The following is an 18,243-nucleotide window of genomic DNA, read 5'->3' as shown; positions in this document are numbered from 1 at the left end:
TATCAACTATTTGAGTAATATTAAGTGTAATTTTGTTATGAGTTTTGATTGTCATAATAATCTCCTTTAAGAGAATGAAGAATTTGAATAATTTATTTAAAACTTAAAAAGTTTAGTTGTATAGAAAAAATAATAGAAAAATATAGAGCACTATAACATAATTTTGAAGAATATGGACCAACTCATAAATGAATAATATCAATTAAACACACACAAAATAAAATAAAAAATGATATATTGGTAGAGATAGAAAGATAAAAAATAATTTTAAAAATTATATAAATTTTAGGGAGAAAAAATTATCTTTAACAAATTTTAGAGAATAAATGGTACATTATACCACAATTAAAAAATAATTATCTATTCTTATGCATTGCGTAAGTCTGTGACTAGTGTATAATAAAATCAAACAATATAAGAGTTCTAACCTACACAAGTTTTCATTTTCCACAATCAAGATTGTAGGCTAAATGATTAAAATGATCGAAGTGTTTAATTTTTTGACCACTTTTTGGTGATTAATTCTTCCGCAAATGGAAGATCATGGCTAGAGGCTTTGGAAAATCTCAAACAAGATTCTCTTTGGAATATTTGCAGTTAATAATTCTAGCATATGTGTTTAGTGTCCATTTAAAAAAAAATTATTTAACTTGAGCATATGTGTTTAGTGTCTGTTTGAAAATAAGTTATCTAACTCAAACATATGTGTTTATTGTTCATTTGAAAACAATTTATCTAACTTGTTAGTTGTTTACTAAAAGTATTGTAAATAAAGAATAGTCGTAGATAAGTGACTGTCATGTTCTAATTTAGAAACTGTGTCTGCATTTGGATACGTACATAAATTATGCACTTTTTTTGGAGAGAAATTATACACAAGCTAACGATTAATGTGTGAATCAGTTAATGCGCCTTTAGTCTCGGTGTGTTTTAATCACTATCTATGGGGTAAGGCTTAAGAGTGTGAATGCACTATTTGACCTGGTAATAGGAATGACATCATAAAGTACATGACATTTCTCGCACATGAAATGAATCATCTTAACATTTATTGCCCTTTTTAAATAAACCTGGACGGCGGACCCTGAACATCAACCAACGTAGGGATCAGAATAGACATTAAGAAAAAGATAATACAAGTTGATTGGCTAAATCCACATGTTCCATGGGAGGCCAATTTTGACCATGTGACAGATATTTATGCTTATCCTAGCAAATCTTTTCTAGATTTAATTTTAGGGGATTGGCCTGAAAGTCAAACATGTGATGTTTGTTTATGGTATTGGGATTCAAGCAAAACCAGTTCTAGGATTGTGGGAATAAATTATCTAAAGAGAAAGGACCAAATACTAGAGAGAGAGAAGTTCAAATCTTTATACATTCTTAATCTTATTAGTTATTACACAAAAATGGAATCATTTAGGATTCAATGTTTCCTTACATCCTCATACAATTCTTATTAAGAAAAGAAAGCAACACTTAGAAGAGAGCTTTCAAAAGGCTCCCCCATTTGCCACTGAAGGAGACCTCACCTTCTCAAACCAACCCCAATACTCAGGATTACAATGTGCTGGAGAGGACACCACAATTGGCCTTGGAGTAAATGGACCAGCAGACCCTTTCCAATTTGTCAAGCAATTCATCAAGACATTTCCTAGTTTCCCTTCATTGATGGCCTCATAAACCTTCTCTATATGCTCCCCTGGACTCACCTTCTTTGCACCAGTAAGAATCTCAGTCCCCACTTCGGTCCTCACAAACCTGTAGATTGGAAAAGTCCTACATTTCTTGATCCTGTTAGCTATTGGAAAATCTCCATTCTCAAATCTCTCCCGAGCTTTCACTACCTCTTCTCCAAGCTTTGTCTTCAATTCCTCTAGGAATATTGGTATCCTCTTGAAAATTGAGTAGCCTTTGTCATTTTCAGAATCAGCTTTAGGATCTTTAAGTGCTCTTTCTACAAGTACTTCTCGCAGTTTAGGCAAGAGAGCATAAGAGGGATTAGTGGGGTCGTCAAGATAAGAGAAAACTGGCTGATGCTCAATAACTTGCAAGAGTTCTTTCTCACAGAAACGAGATTCAAGTAGTGATCCATCTTCAGTAGTGTAAAGGGTCTTCCTCACAACTTGGAGAACAACATGCTTCACAACTTCCCTCATGTTTTCCTCCAAATGTCTAAGATCAATTGCCTGGCAAAGTGCTACCATGTAAGTGGCAGACATAAGCCTTAGAATCTCAATGGCTTCTGCACTTTTTCTGGCTGAAATCAAACCCAGAGAATTCACATCTTGATTGTGTTGTTCAGCACTTTGTACATGTGTAGTTACAGGGTTTGCAAGGTACTGAAGCTCAGAGCAATATGCAGCCATGGCTATCTCTGCACCTTTGAACCCGTAGTCCAAGCTTGGATTAGGCCCACCACTTAAATTGGATGGCAAGCCATTGTTGTAGTAGTCGCATACCAATTCAGAAAATTGAGCAAACATGAGCTTCCCAATTGCTGCAACGGCAATTCTGAGATTGTCCATGGAGACACCAATTGGTGTACCTTGGAAATTCCCTCCATGGAGAGCAAGATCTCGAGCAACATCGATCAATGGGTTGTCATTCACAGAGTTGATTTCCCTTTCAATTGAATGTGTAGCCATTCGAATAACTTCAATCTGGGGACCAAGCCATTGAGGAGAGGTTCTGAGTGCATACCTGTCCTGTTTTGGCTTTGTAAGTGGGTCTTTCTCATTACGAATTTTTGCTCCTTTCATGAAGTCACTTTCATCCAGAAGGAACTCCATGATAGCAGCCGATTCAATCTGGCCAGGGTGGTGCTTGAGCTCATGTGTTAGAGGGTCTGTGAACTCAGGCTTACCGAGCATAACCTCACAAAACAAACCAGAGAGAACCTCTGAAAGTAGAGCCAAAATGTTGGCATCAAAACAAACTGTTGCAGCAACAGCTGAGCCAACAGCTGTTCCATTTACAAGAGCTAAACCTTCCTTGGCTTGAAGATCAAAAGGACCAGAAATTCCAGCTCTTGTCAGAGCTTCTATGGCTGTAATTTCTTCACCTTCAGAGGTGACCACTTTGGAATTATGCCGGCCAGTTAGTAACCCAGCAATATAAGATAATGGTACAAGATCACCCGAAGCAGTGATAGTACCCCTTAAAGGAAGTTTAGGGATCAAGTTCTTGTTCATAAGCTTGGCCATACCTTCAAGTACCTCCCACCGGATACCAGAATAGCCTTGCATGAGTGTGTTTGTGCGAACAAGCATAGCCGCCTTCGAATAACTAGATGGAAGATTCTCTCTCCCAATCACTCCGGCATTAAGGAACCGAATAAGCTCAGTTTGAAGGTCGGTAGTTTTGTTGGTGCGCCGGTGTGATGTGGCTCCAAAGCCAGTGGTAACACCATATGTGTCTGTTCCACGGGAGATATTGTCAGCAACCCAGTTAGCACTTCTGGCCACACGATCACGAGCCACAGCTTCATCAAGGTTAACCTTCACTTCGCCACGGCGTGCAATGGCAGTGACCTGAGCAACAGTGAGTGTTGTACCTTGGATGTCAACGGTTTGCACCCCTGAAAATTGCGACACCATGCGAGAGACTTCATCATAGTGGTTGCATTGGAGGGCCTCTGCAGCTTTCTTCCAGTGTAATGGGGTTGATATGTGAGATTTTTCCGATACACAAATGGGGTTTGCAGTGTCTTTTGGGAGAGGGAGAGCTGAAGGACGGAAATGCTCAATTGGGCGGGAAAATCCATTGGTTGCCATTGCTGGAATTGACCAAAGATTTCAAAGGGTGAAGGAGAAAAAAAATTGGGAGTGGTCAAGCTATTATGCAGTGTAGTTTGTTTTTGAGTTTAGGAGGTAACTAGTATCTATTTATAGTAGTGAACAAGTGAGTGGGTGGTAGCCAGTGGGAAAGGGGCTGCGCCTATGGTCAAATCTTTGTTTGTTGAGAAAGAGTGGGTTGGTGTAGACAGAACTTGCATGGAAGCATACTCCAAAGTTTTATGTCTACTTTTTCTAGCCAGGAAAAAATGTTATTCAATGCTGGGTTTCTACACGTGGCTTTCTACAAAGTACTCCAAAAAAGACTAATTGACCTTGGTGGAGATACCACTCACTTGGTCCTGACTCCTGAGCAACCTTATCCTCTCTATTATTTATGTGCACCAAACCGAAGGACGTGTAATTCACGGTCTAAGCTGAAACGGTTCAGTTCCATCTCAACCAACCCTCGGATGTCTTTTTGCTTGTGGAATTCATGAATCATGCTTTGTATGACACACCATTTGCTTCCCTGTCAAATTAATTAACAAAGACTGGGGAAAACTTCTTGGAAATCTCACACTACTTGAGATTCTTTTTCTTTTTCTTTTTCTTTTTTATTTTTTATTTTTTACGTCTCAAACAAACAAAGATTCGAAACTTTTAGCCACACTTCACATTTCCCATGCTATCGTTCAAACTTATATAAACTTCATCCAAGTGAATCCTATGAGACTCAACAAATAATCAAAATCTCAAATCTGATACACACTATATTCTATGCAACTCCCTATGCGTAAAAAAATTATGAGTATAGGAATAAGGAAAATCTAAGTTCCCTCGTGATAAAATGGAAATAAAAGTAAAGAAATTGCCAATAAATTCTAATTTAAGTGACACCTAAGAATATAAGGCAGAAGGTGAAGTTGTGGATTCAAGAACCAAGTGATGTGTGCCTTTTGAAAAAAGTAAAAAATTAAAAATTTGAAATTTTTGTGAGTGATATAGAGGTATTTACAAACCGGATCCAAATCCAATATCTGTATACTTAAAAAATGGAATGTTGATCATTTAAATCTCTTGTGGAATCAGGACATGTATACCTTGGCTAACATAAACCCCAACCAATATCGAAAGTATAGTTCAGAAAAACTGGCTTCATTTCATTGCCCAAAAAAAAAAAAAAAAAAAAAATCTAAAATTACACCTGTAGGGATAAGAGTTCAAGATCATATATTGGGTCTTGGGTTTTGTCCGAGGACATTGAAAGGTCCGAGGAGGAACAAATAGTTATTAGAGATTCCAATTTAAAGTCACATAAGTAAGGAATGAATGGAGCTGGTCTGAGAAGGAACTCCTCCTCGGATATGATGAATGCAACTCAAGTATCTATTCCAGCAATTAGAATGACCCTCCAGAAAACTCCAATGATAGGAACATGCCTTATGAACATACGAGAAGAAAGGAAATCCAAAAATATCTAAGGAAAAACTGCTAACGTAAACCCCAGCCAATATCGAAAGTATAGTAAGTGCTCAGACGATCAACAAGTGTATGATTAAGGGAGTTATATAATGTGAGAGATTCTCCATGAGAAAAGGATTGAAAGAATAAAAAGAAAACACTATAGCAATCTAAATTGTTTTTGTATCCAATTGTGATCAATTTATACAAGGGTGACCTCCTCGGACTGAAAGTCCATTAATATCAGATCCTCTTATTTGTGTTTAATTGACATTTAACTCAATACTAGCCGTTGTCCAACTCATTAAGACCTAATTCTTTGACCTACTCTTTACAAATTTATTGTACTGAGTTCATTGGATCAAGATCCCATACATCTTAGGTTTGTGCCACAAATCGTGTCCTTACAACACCCTTTTGTGCCACAACTCTCATGTGGCAAGCAATAAGTGATAGATAAAAAGTAATGAGTTCATGTAAAAGTGATAAGCATCTAATCACAATCTGCTACATAGAATAATTGTGAAAAATTGTGTGTATAGAAAAGAATTATTCTTGCCCTACTTAGTGCAATTGAAGGACAACCTTTTAAATAGGTTTATACTTATTATTAATACGATTTCCAAGTCACAAAAGCATTTCATAAGGGCGCTTGAGAGTTCCAACGAAATAGGCACAGCACTGATAAAGTTATACCCTTTCGTATTACAAAAAGCTACAAAGCACGTTCTATGCTGTCACATAAGACTGAAATAATACTAGTAAAAAATTAGATACGAAATAAGGCAAGGATAAATTAAAACCTACTGAACTTAAACTGGGAAAATGCTTTCTTACACAGTGGAGATATGCATCCCACTCAAGAATAAATAGAAGACAACGTTCAAAACCTGCAAACTACCAAATATTTAACATGTCTAAAGGACAAGATTCCCAAGACCAAAGTACTGAATACATATGCTGTGCTAAAATGGCACAACACAAAACCTCACCAACTAAATAGTTAGCTGAGTTCAACATAAGAGAATTACAAGGGGTGAGAATTTTTAATTTTGATGAGTAACAAGGGGTGAGAATTAACCCACCTCCCTTTAATATCAAGGACGCGCTCTCTTGTTGCTGCATGAGGGGCACTTGTATTGCTTGATGTGCTCAGCCCTTGCAGGGGTGATCTTCACACATTTGCCATGGAACCATTTCTCACATATGTCACAGCATATCCAGAACTCATCTGCAGCATAGTTCTCTCCACAAGCACCACACAAGGTCTCCCCATGCTCGTCGTCATCTTCTTCATCCACTACCTCATCCTCATCCTTTGTTGGCTTTGGAAACTTGACTGATTCGGATCCTCGCTGCTTTTATGGCCAATTAAAGCAAATAGCAAAGCAGCAGAGATATAAAAATGATATATCAATTATAAAAATAAATAAAGAAAGAAAGCATTTGAGACCATATCAACTATCAAAAAAGAACAACAAATTAATTACTAAGCCACATATAATAACTTAACAAGAAATTAACATAAAAATTAGAAAGTATTCAATGCAAACAGGCATCACTGTTCAGCAGGAACAACATGAGAGAACTTATATTAAGTAGCACCACTTATTGGAAATATTATCGAGAATTAGTGAATACATTTAGATTAACTATAGTTCATTTTAAAAATCAACTTAATTCAACTAAACCTTATTATATGACAGAGGTAAAAAATTAAACCCAAAAGTGGAAACAAATCACTTAAAAGCATGTTTTGGAAAAATGAGGATGAGACATGTCTCTGGTCACAAAAATTGCAAATCACAAGGGTCTATGACACTAATTCAATGAATGTCTTCATTAATTGCACAAAGACACTTTATGCAAAATTCAAAGTGCATACAGGCACAAGATTAAAAGTTTCTTTTTATCACTAAATTGCTTTAACATTACAATTCATCATCCAGCCAAGGATCCAGTTTACTACATCCAATCCCTCATGGAACAAAGTCACAAACAACAAAAGGCAACTAACCTAGGATCTGCATTTTAAGCATCAATATATGCACAAATAGAGTTCAGCATGAGAAATGAAAGGTCTCAATTATGCGTAACTTCTGAACAGGTTCTCATCATTATTAAATTTCCTTTTACCAGACAAGCCCTCCCCAAACAGGGGGAAGTAGCATTCACAACAAGGGTGTCAAACCCACTCAAAAGCTATTTTTAGCATCTTAAACCACAAAAATATGCTCCATCAAAGATACCATATCTAAAAAAATTTGACATCCTGCTACAGTGAACTCTCATAAATGAGAGCTCACTGTAGCAACTTGCTATTATTTTTTAATGATTTTGTGGTGGTTGGTTTTAGACTTTTAGTGGTGATTTTTTTTATTATTTTAATGAGTTGTTTATATTATTATAAATGAAATGGGAAAAAAATAGAAACTTTGATGTGGGATGAATTGTAAAGTGAGTTGTTAAAATTGATAAAGTAGGTTTTTTGAGTTGCTAAATGCTATATTTTTTGAGATCCTTGATGTGAATGCTCCATCCCATTAACACCTATCAACAGTCAAGCATTTTCTACATTCAAAATTAACATTAGAAATACTAAGAAACATACAAAAAGAATATGTGAGCTCACATTAGCCTTGATGCATATAACAAGCTTCTTTGTCAGACACAGCAAAGGATAAAATCATAGAAGTGACAGATACAAAATGAGAAGAAAGTATATCTTTATTTTACCCCTTTTGAGCCTGACTTGGGTTTGTTGCTGCTGTGATTTGAAACTGATGACTTCTCCTTGGACTGTTTCTTTGCAGTTCCAGTTACAACTTCAAATATTGTTGGCAAATCATTTATCATAGTGAAGAGACGTTTCCTGCATCAGAAATGCATTTTAATTGGTAAATAAGAAAATATTAAGCATAACCTAAAAGGTCATGCCAAACATTACTCAACATTTGAGGCTTCTTTTCAATGACAACACATACAAGTTAATTGTGACTTCTAACTTTTTCAACTTATTAATTAATTTGCTTTTTTGTCTGAGTTCATTCCAATTGTTCCCCGCACAGATTAGAAACCAACAATCTATGTCAAATGTCAACAATCAAGCGCCATTGTCTATTTTTACTAAGTTCCACAGGATTTAGGCTCTAAAAAGACACGCATGCTGCATGCACTGATTTAACAAACACAAAGCTCAACCACAAGGAATGCGAAATCTACACACACACACTAGCACTTACACATAGATCATAGATGAGAAACTCAAAAATTAAAATCCAAAAGTACAAACATGTATAGGAAGCTTGCAAACACAAAAGAAATCCTTATCATGGAGGCTGATGAGGCCTTTATGTTAATGGTAAATTTGTTTTATTTGATATTCTTTACACCATATTTTTCAAGTCAAACAAGGAAGAATCACATTGGAAGGGAAAAACTATTTGATAAGGGCTACAAAAGTAAAATATAACATCAGAAGTTGTAAAAGGCATAGTTTAATAGAGGAAGAAGATTTATAAACAGCTATTGAATTTCATTGATCATCACAATTACTACAAATATAAAATTTCTAGAGCTTCTGGATTGTACCTGTCAGCTTTATCAAAACCAAATCTGGCACCAAAATAAAATGCCACTGAAAGTAACCATGCATCGCTGTGAACAGCAACCAGAGACAGCCAGTCCTTTTCTTGCATGCCATCTCTGGCAAAGTTGATTCCTAAAGCAGGCTCTGGGAGCTCCGGAGGCACTTCTTCAGCAGGTAAATTAACTTCCCACTGTTCATTAGGGAATCCATAAAGGCAAAGATTCTCCTTCTCTGACAGGCACCAGTCAGTCAAATACAATAGGCATCAGTAACAGGCAGTAGGTAGCCACAGCAAGTAAATGAAAAGGTCATCTTTTTAATTTAGCATATTCTACATATCACTTACAATACAAAACCATAACCAAATCTAATATATCCCATATGTGTGCAAAACATGAAATTTCCATAAGAAATGTTAAGTGGGATTACAGGATGCAACTACCACATAATTTAAGATACAGCAAACGCCATGGTGCTCACTCAATGTCCTAAAAATGGTCAACCTAGCTGAATAACTGAAAGAATTGTAGCTGCTGACCACCATGTTTTGCCAACATAGTCACCCAGAGAATTAATACACAGTTACTATTCATTCAGGCTGTTCAATACTAAGACACCAAGTCCAAATAACAAGTACATTAATCTTACATTTAATTGGAAGATAAAAGAAATGCTTAAAAATATACACATTTGAAGTCCAAAGCTAGTGTTGTCCCAGAACTCCTTTTTACATTGTACAATTTCTTCGCCAAAGCAATTGAATCTGCCTAAGGATCCTCAAATATCCAAACATCATATAAATAATAAAGCAAAAAAAAAAAAAAAAAGGATAATCATCTCTCCATAGAATTACTACAAGAAAGAAAACGTAGTAATATTAATGAAAATGCAAAACCCACAACAGTATTGAAATCAAAAATATCAAACCAGTCAAACTCTTAGAAGAAGTTCACCAATGAATTGCACCCTTACATTACACGAAGTTCAAACTCTCAATCGTAAAAAAAAATTAAGTGAATAATCAAAGTAAACAAACAATAGTCAATTCCCAATAGTATGAATTTTTTTCTTTTTTTTGAGAATCAGCATGAACTTTGAAACACACCTTACATATAAAACAACTCCAGCATTTACCAGAATTCATTAAATAAAAAATGCATCTTTGGCACAATTCATTCCTCAAACAAAAACATTAAACTTAACAAATCTGGCAAATGATGTTAATTACACACTCAGCAAGTGCATAGGCGAACAAAATATTCACACTGTAAAGCAATATATATCATCAATAAAGGAAAGAAAGAAAAAGAAAAAGAAAAAAGTAATTATTAATTCTTTTTAATAAGTAAAAATTTTAATTTAAAAAAAAATAGTAATTATTAATTAACTCAAAGCTAAAATAGACCCAACTTTCTACCCCATCAGTAAAACTAACTTTAAAACACTTTTACTAACCAGTAAAGGAAAATCACTAATTTCCTATCGGTTTTAAACACACACACACACAATTCGCAAATACAAATCTGAAGCAACAAAAAATGTAAGAATCATTACAACAGAAGAAATCATAACAAAGCGAAGATAGAAACCCTAACCGGGATCACACTGCTGATAAAATTCTTCAACGTCTGCGAAAATCACACCCAACCAATAAAAAAAAAATTCAGAGCCATTACAAAATAAAATCTCAAAAAAAATTTAAAAATAAAAATTGAAAAAAGAAAAGAGAAAATGAGAGAGAGAGAGGGAGACCAGTAGTGAGGGCTTTGACCATGCCAGCTCTACGGCCTTTGAAGTCTCTGAAAACCTCTTCCACTGTGCGAGGGTTGTACTGTCCTCCACCGTCCATTTCCGTACTCTTCCAGAGCTCGCTTTCGAAACTAGAAATCTAAAAAATTTAAATTAAAAAAAAAAAAAAAAAAAAAAAAAAAAAAAAACAAAGATTGAAGAAGAAGAGGAGAGACAGAATGGGAAATAGGAGAGTTGTCAAGGGGTGTTTATTGAGAGATACGATACGATGCGATAGGAAGGCTTTGAGTTTGAGAAACAAAAAAACAAACTAAACATTTTTTCTTTCTTACAAATTGAACAGAACGAAAAGATAGGTTGGGAATTTAGGATGTCTTTTGGAGGAGGGAACCAAAAAAAAAAAAAAAAAAAAAAAGAAAAATTTTTTTTTTTTTTTTAAGGTTAGTCTGACGTGGCGTCTGTTTATAGCCTGATGATTGTGTGTGGGTTTTTTAATTTTTAATATATATATATATATATATATATTATGAGAAGCGGATTTAAATGGAAATTTGAAATTGGATTTTGCGTGAAGAGAGAGGTCCGGTCGGGTGGAGAGGAAGACAGAGATTGTGGGATGTAGGTAATGCTAACGTGCGATGCAGGTGTTGGTTAAGTTTTTGAAAACCGGTGGTGGTGGTACTACGTACTTTGTGTCGTGTCTCCATCAATTAGATTTGAGTGCGATCCAAGGGAGCGTTTGTTGGATCGGACGGCTATTAATAGATCGCCTTGTGGGTCGTTGGGGGTGGGAAGTCGTGGGGTCCAGATCCGTAGCTGCTGACATGTCGTTGCAACCCGAACAGAAACAAAATATTCTTGAGCTCCGGTGGTAGTTGTATTAGTATTCTGATCAAATCTTTGTTTTGGAGCACCGGACCCGGAGCGAGCACCACCGCTTGTTTTGGTTTTGGAGAACATCGATCCTAGAGGAGGACAGCGATACTCGCACATATACATACATATATATAGCCTTCAAGATGAGAATTGCCGAATGGACTTTTACACATTTGGCCCACTAGTAGTAAGTATTAAATACTAGAAACTCTGCACCATTTGGGCAAACTTAATGTCTCCTTAAGTAGAAAAATGATTTCGTTGGGACTTGGAAGCTTTGAGAGCCATGCTCCATAGGAATTAGGCCGCGCGCACAAGATACAGTCTCTCCCAAGTCCTGAGGGAAGCATGGGAAAAGGCATGAATTCAATCTATGAGGAAATCATATTATTATTTAGTATGTAATTATATTTATGTTGGGTATACACGTGTGAATGAAATTTCATGTTAAGAAGAGAAAAAAGAATAGTTAATATAACATAATTGAGGACATCCCCCATTGGGCTTAGACGTGAGAGGGAGATTGTTAGGTATATATACGTGTAAGTGAAGTCCTACGTTAATAATAATGAGAAGAATGAGTTTTTTTTTTTTTTTTTTTTTTTTTTATGTAGAAAAATGAGAAGTTAATATAACATAATTGAATACATACGCATTAAGTTTAAACCCTTTAGGTTAAAGTGTGTTTTTATATGTTATATTAATTATTCAAGAAAGCTTTTCAAGGTAATTATCTACCCAACATTCTATTTATCCAAAAACAAAAACCACTACCACTAGTAAACACTCATAAACACTCATGTCATGTGAATTAATTCTATCTCAATTGGAGATACAAATTTTTTTCATTACTTTTGTCATTTGTTTTGGTGAAAAGTTATAAGGTTGGGCTTGTATCCAATGGTCAGTTCCATTAGACAGGTTGAGATGCTAAGATGTGTCCAGATCCTAGCGTGTCCAATATAACTAGCCACTGCACAGAAGCCTCTCCCAAAGTTATAAATAGAACAACAATACTCTTACATAAATTCAACCACCTTATTCATGTTACAGTCACAATTAATTACATAAAATAAAATAAAATAAAAAATCTCTCTCAAAAAAAAAAAAAAATTACTTATAAAATTTTAAGATGAAATGTGAAAGGTTTTGTGCCCATGAGCGAGCCCATCTCTATAGCATCGTCACATGGAAGAGAAACAACGCCATTTTTTTATTAATGATGCATTGGTTGAGGGGCTCGGAAGCCCAGAATTGAGTGTACATCAAGGGAAGTCGGTCCCAGCAGATACCATATGACGAAATGGAGGTGCCACAAAGTAACTAAACAATTTCTCCATGGTCCAATATAATTGAATGGCCACAATGCCTTCTTTCATTGCTTTCGTTAACAATGCCTGTCTATGCAACGTCAGCCTCTTCTTTTCTCATCAATGAAATTCCCAAATTTGTCCACCAGCCATATACCCACTTAATAAAACGAGAGAGAGAGAGCTACTCAGTTCTAAAATTTTCTCTCTAGCTAATAATAACTGTGTTCAACATAGCAGTAGATGAAGGTGCTGTACCTTCACTCTTCCAGTCAAGTGCAATCTCAGGGATCAGGACTTCCAACAAAGAATCTTGTTACGGTGAATATAGGCACAATAGGCCCATCTCATAATTGAAGCTCAAAGTCTTGAACGAAGACTGCTCGTAGAGACATGGGACCTCTATGTCAACTTACTGGCTAACATCACTAGCAGGACTAAAGAACTAGTGCATTTAGCAATGAAGGTAATTATTATAGATGAAACACTCTAATAAGGACTCCGCAAGTCAAACTGACAATTGCCAGAGCAATATGAGTATATCATAGAACAAGAGATATAACAGTCTAGAATACAACAGTCTAGCACATCAACTCAGGATATATATTTGCACTGACAGCAACTTCTTATTTCTCATACAATGAGAATCAGTCAGTACTAATTAGGTATTTAATGTTTATGTCAAAGTCGCACAGTATACCAAAGGGCATTCACATTTCTTCTACCTCTTCTTAAGTTCTTAAAACCTACAAAAAAATCTCCTCGAGGAACACCTGGGTGGTTGCAGCAGGTCTTGGTAGCAGCTAGTCCTCACAGAAAGCTATCAATTGCTGCAACTTCAAAAAAAAATGTAGAAATATTTTGAATCCTTGGGTGAACCAATCGATAACATCTCAAAAGTCAGCATGTCAACGAATCAGCTCGCCTTAGAATCTGGAAGCAGAATAAAACAACCATGAAAAAGTGCAAAAAGGATTAAGTACGAGTGCAAGTGTTGCTGTTTGTGTCCAAAACAATGATCACAAAAAGTAATCAAAATGCAGAGGTTGGAGGGGCTTAATGATTTCTCACTTATAAGACATCAAAAACTTATGAAGTAGCATATAGATTAAATGAAACTGAACAGTTTATTACAACAGAAATCCAGGAGAATAAATTACTATAAAATGAGGTCTAAGTTTTAAGACAACAAGAATTTCCACTCTTCAGGCTTAACTATATCGAGTGGAACACTGGTTAGACATGATGATGATGCTCAGGTGTCAGGACACAACAAGATAGCAAACCCTTAAATTGGCCATCAACGCATGCCATATACCATGTTATAAAGCTTGTGCAATTAAAGAAAACAACTAAACAAATATGCTAGCTTGTGCGTGGTCAAACCATTAAGAGTTTTAAAACTCAACTGAACTGTATTACTCCAGCCTACTGGACAAAACACATGATATATCCCAGGTCATGCAATGCACTTAACAGAGCTTGAAGAATCTAAATCAGAGGCCACAAACAATTAATCAAATAACACGCAATTCTCTGATTTTCCCTCATTGCTCCTCTCTCTCTCTCTTATTTTATGGAAGGGAAGAGGCAAGGTTCAAAACATTAGAAATTCAGGAGAACTTATGGCATAAACTTTACCATTGTTATTGCCAGATGATCCATTTTCCTTTTTCTCTGGAACATATTGTTCAAGGAATTGCTGAATTGTTCTCCAGTAATGATCACCACCAGCTAGCCAAGTATCCATATGCATTCCACTAGGAAAATCCACAAAGAGGCATCGCCTGTTATGAGCAGCTGCTTTAGCATACAGCATCTGCATGTGGACTGGGGGAACCATCTCATCTTGCAATCCAGAAAGAAAAAGGATTGGCTGCTTAATCTACAGTTACGAAAGGTGAATTATAGACTGACACATAAACTTGTAAACCAGAAGGAGAAGAAAAACTAGGGCAAGGATAGAGGGAAAGAAGGGCACAAAGAGCAGCACAGAACATATTCGTTTTTCCAGATGTTGTGCATGAAATTTGGAAATATTTCTTGATGCCAGAATCTAACAGGCATTAAATTTCAGATTGGGCAATTTGTAGAAATTTTCATTGGTGCATGCGTTGAAAATATTTTAAAATGTCCTGAAATATTTGAACTGCATTATTCAATCTTGAAATGATGCCTGCTTAGAATAAAAAAACAATCAAGGATAAACTTCGCTTAGGATCAAGTACGGTGCATGCTCAATCATATATCATGATAGTTCACATTCATAAGGGTGAAACAAAAAAACAAAAAAACAAAAAACTTACGTAGGTGACAACCAAATCAATGACATACCATTCAAGTCCTTTATGTATGTGCAACACATTACATAAAAGTTAGTTACGCAAAGCAGGAGATTCTACCAAGACATATCCTTACCTGGCCAACGACATCAATTGTACTCCATGGAGATCGTACGAGAAAATTAAGAATTTTAGGACCTTTTGAATTTTTTCCAATGAACCACTTCAGGAAGGGCAATAAAACTCCAGCCATGTCAAGAATAGACGTGAAAGTGTTCTCCAGTATTATTGCAGCAACCTGCAACACAGAGTCAGGCCAGAAAAATAATGTGCCCAAAAAAGTCCACAAAAGAGAAAAGGAGATGTGGCAATTGGAACAGAAATTTTATTGCAACAAGCTGCAAATATCACAAGGAATTGGACAAAGTAATCAGGGATCGAGAATTTAGTGAGAATATATCTAATATTGATGTGATGATATACATTATGAAGGTGCTAGCCAAAAAAATCATGATGAAGAGACTGGTTTGTGTAGATCCCTTCTCACTCTCTCTCTCTCTCTCACACACGCACACCAGTTTGAGAAGATCATCAAGTTTACTATATCCACAGACAAGAGACATAATAAAGCTACTTGAGCAACCAAAAGGCAAGGGAAACTTAGAATGACATAAGAGTGAGCATAAAATAAAGTTTGGCAATCCCAATAGAAATAAACAACCAGATTGGCAATTATATCCATATGTTCTACAATGATTGAACTCATGCTAACTACAGAAATATATCACCGACAATATTTCCATTTTTATATATAAGTAATATGGCATCAACTTATTAGACACAACAAAGACATTATGTTATAATATTTGCCTATTTGGAGCTAGCAACATGATTCCTGGTTCACCATTTCACTGCAAAAATACCTTGTCAGGATTGTTTTTGGTAAGCACAGCTCCAACTGCACCCCCAAGTGACCTTCCAAAAACAATAATTCTAGATGTGTCAATGTCAGTCCTCTGAGAAAGATGATCCAATGCAGCCTAACCAAATGAAAGAAAGCCATGCCATTTGAGAACAATGATCAAATCTAAGTGGGTGAATTTGGAAGTTAAAAAAAGAGAAGAAGAAGAAGATATCTTGACCAAAAATCAAACCTGAGCATCCCTTGTGATTCCATGCTGGGAAGGATATCCATCACTAGCTCCATAACTGTGTTGATAAATGAAGCATTAGTGTTAATTCAGTCAAACAAACGGCACAGACACTATTCCAGTTTCAGCTACTCATGAAATAACACAGCACATACCCTCGGTATGAAAGCATAAAAACGTTGCAATTCAACCTCTGTATCATTATGCGGACCATTTCGAGACGATGGGCAATATCTGAGGCGATAGTCAAGGAACATCAAAAGCAACTGAACCTAGTAAAAAATAAAATAAAACCAGGACAAAGTACCAATTGAGAGATACAAAATAACATATGCAATCTGATGTAAATCTCCCTAAATTTTAGTAGCCATGATTATGACTATTAGGATACTTCCCGCATTTTCTTGGAAGAATAAAATGGTTGGACCTGAAAAACAAAAGGCACTAACTCAGAAGCCTTGAAAAGCATAATTAACATAGAATACAGCTGTCTATAATGGATTCTACAATTAACAGCAATATTTCAGGTCATGATTAATATATGCTACACCAGTAATCCATAATTTTGATGTTCCAATCATTTCTGGATGTTTCCTCCAGTACCCAGTGTTTTTTCCCATTTTTTTTTTGTATTTTTTTTTTTTTTTAATGACAAGGAAAAAGCTGACACAGAGTGCAACAATAATAGCGCAACACACATCTCCCCATAAGTAAAAACCATAGAAACAAGCTAATTTTACAAAAATCTCATCGAAACTCAAGTAGACATCACTTCTGAACTTCACACTTCAAATCCACACATAATTCCAGAAGTCACTCTGCCTCAATCAAAACCTAAAAGAAAAAAGTAAGACAAGCTTGTAAGTAAAGGGTTTTCTATTTGCACTCATCAATTCTCATCTTCCACAGTTAAAGGTAAAACCATTAAACCCTAACCCTAAAGCTATCACAACAAAAATAGAATCCAATCATTCCAACCAATCCTATAAACCAACCGCATTTAATCGTCCAAAATCTGGGCAAAAATTCAGTCCAAATTCCTTTAATTTTGAAATTCTCACTTCAACGAGATTCGAATTCTAAAATTCAATTCCACATCAACCAAAAAAAAATGTCAATTTCCTCCAAATTTCTCTTCAACAATATTGAAATCCAAAATTCAACATTAAACAATTACTAAAAATAAAATAAAATAGGAATACTCCAATTCTAGCTTGAAAACTTGAATCCAATACAATGAAATGAAGCCTGAACAGTGAATACTGAACTCCTATAACCTATAACAATGAAACCCTAACACACTGCAACAACCTAATTATTAAGAGAAGAAGAAATCGTCTTGAATTCCTTCAAATTCAAAAGTCTCAGTTTGACTGAATTTCAAAATCCAAAATTCACTACACATAAAAATTAAAGGGGAAAAAAAGAAGAAGAAGCTGAAGACTCCAATTCCAGCTCGAGAACTCGAATTCAACGAATCTAAACACTAAATTCCTATAACCTAACAACAACAACAACAACAAAACCCTAATTCAGACTCTTCAACAATATATATATATATATAAAACAAAATCATTTCAAATTCGAAAAAGTCACTTGGAATGAAATGCGAAAATTCAAAATTCCGCCTAGTCTAAAAATTAAGACAAGCTTGTAAGTAAAGGGATTCCCATTTGCGCTCATCAATTCTCATCTTCCACAGTTAAGTAAAGGTACAACCATTAAACCCAAACCCTAAAAAGCTATAACAACAAAAACCTAACACACTCCAACTAGAATTCAACGACTCTAAACACTAAATTCCTATAACCTAACAACAACAAAACCCTAATTCAGTGAAACAGCGACCTAACTCTTCGAAAAACTCACTTGCACGAAATTCAAAATTCCAAAATAAATAAACAAAAGCCGAATGCTCCAATTCGAGCTGGAGAACTCGAATCGAAGGGAAGCAACTCCTATATGTATGTATATGTGATATATCGCAACAACCAAACCCTAAGACTCTGAAACAAACACCAACAGCAAACGAATGAGAGAGAGAGA

The 18,243-nt window shown here is 35.6% G+C and overlaps 3 protein-coding genes across 6 annotated transcripts; all 3 read right to left on the bottom strand.

Moving 5' to 3' along the window:
- Window positions 1-1,354: 1,354 nt before the first annotated feature.
- Window positions 1,355-4,062, bottom strand: LOC115976061 (phenylalanine ammonia-lyase-like). Its single transcript, XM_031097153.1, has one exon. It carries the CDS (start codon window positions 3,774-3,776, stop codon window positions 1,494-1,496), a length of 2,283 nt encoding a protein of 760 aa, XP_030953013.1. The 5' UTR covers window positions 3,777-4,062; the 3' UTR covers window positions 1,355-1,493.
- A 1,959-nt stretch (window positions 4,063-6,021) lies between these two features.
- LOC115976059 (PHD finger protein ALFIN-LIKE 4-like) lies at window positions 6,022-10,949 on the bottom strand. 3 transcript variants are annotated; one of them, XM_031097148.1, is made up of 5 exons: window positions 10,582-10,948; window positions 10,425-10,457; window positions 8,832-9,060; window positions 7,977-8,112; window positions 6,022-6,598 (listed from the first exon to the last, which is right to left on the bottom strand). In XM_031097148.1, the coding sequence occupies exons 1-5, from the start codon at window positions 10,676-10,678 to the stop codon at window positions 6,338-6,340; spliced, it is 756 nt and encodes a 251-aa protein (XP_030953008.1). In that variant the 5' UTR covers window positions 10,679-10,948; the 3' UTR covers window positions 6,022-6,337. The 3 variants fall into 3 exon arrangements, with proteins under 3 accessions (XP_030953008.1, XP_030953009.1, XP_030953010.1); XM_031097149.1 differs by having other exon boundaries at window positions 6,022-6,595; XM_031097150.1 differs by lacking the exon at window positions 10,425-10,457 and having other exon boundaries at window positions 10,582-10,949.
- A 2,323-nt stretch (window positions 10,950-13,272) lies between these two features.
- Window positions 13,273-16,800, bottom strand: LOC115976060 (alpha/beta hydrolase domain-containing protein WAV2-like). 2 transcript variants are annotated; one of them, XM_031097151.1, is made up of 7 exons: window positions 16,589-16,800; window positions 16,353-16,431; window positions 16,201-16,255; window positions 15,970-16,086; window positions 15,183-15,344; window positions 14,406-14,649; window positions 13,273-13,594 (listed from the first exon to the last, which is right to left on the bottom strand). In XM_031097151.1, exons 2-7 carry the CDS (start codon window positions 16,409-16,411, stop codon window positions 13,575-13,577), a joined length of 657 nt encoding a protein of 218 aa, XP_030953011.1. In that variant the 5' UTR covers window positions 16,412-16,431; window positions 16,589-16,800; the 3' UTR covers window positions 13,273-13,574. The 2 variants fall into 2 exon arrangements, with proteins under 2 accessions (XP_030953011.1, XP_030953012.1); XM_031097152.1 differs by having other exon boundaries at window positions 13,273-13,697; window positions 16,589-16,799.
- Window positions 16,801-18,243: the final 1,443 nt, after the last annotated feature.

The sequence above is a fragment of the Quercus lobata genome, chromosome 2 (genome assembly GCF_001633185.2).
Source record: "Quercus lobata isolate SW786 chromosome 2, ValleyOak3.0 Primary Assembly, whole genome shotgun sequence".
Classification (NCBI taxonomy): domain Eukaryota; kingdom Viridiplantae; phylum Streptophyta; class Magnoliopsida; order Fagales; family Fagaceae; genus Quercus; species Quercus lobata.
This window is presented reverse-complemented; position numbering and strand designations above follow the sequence as displayed.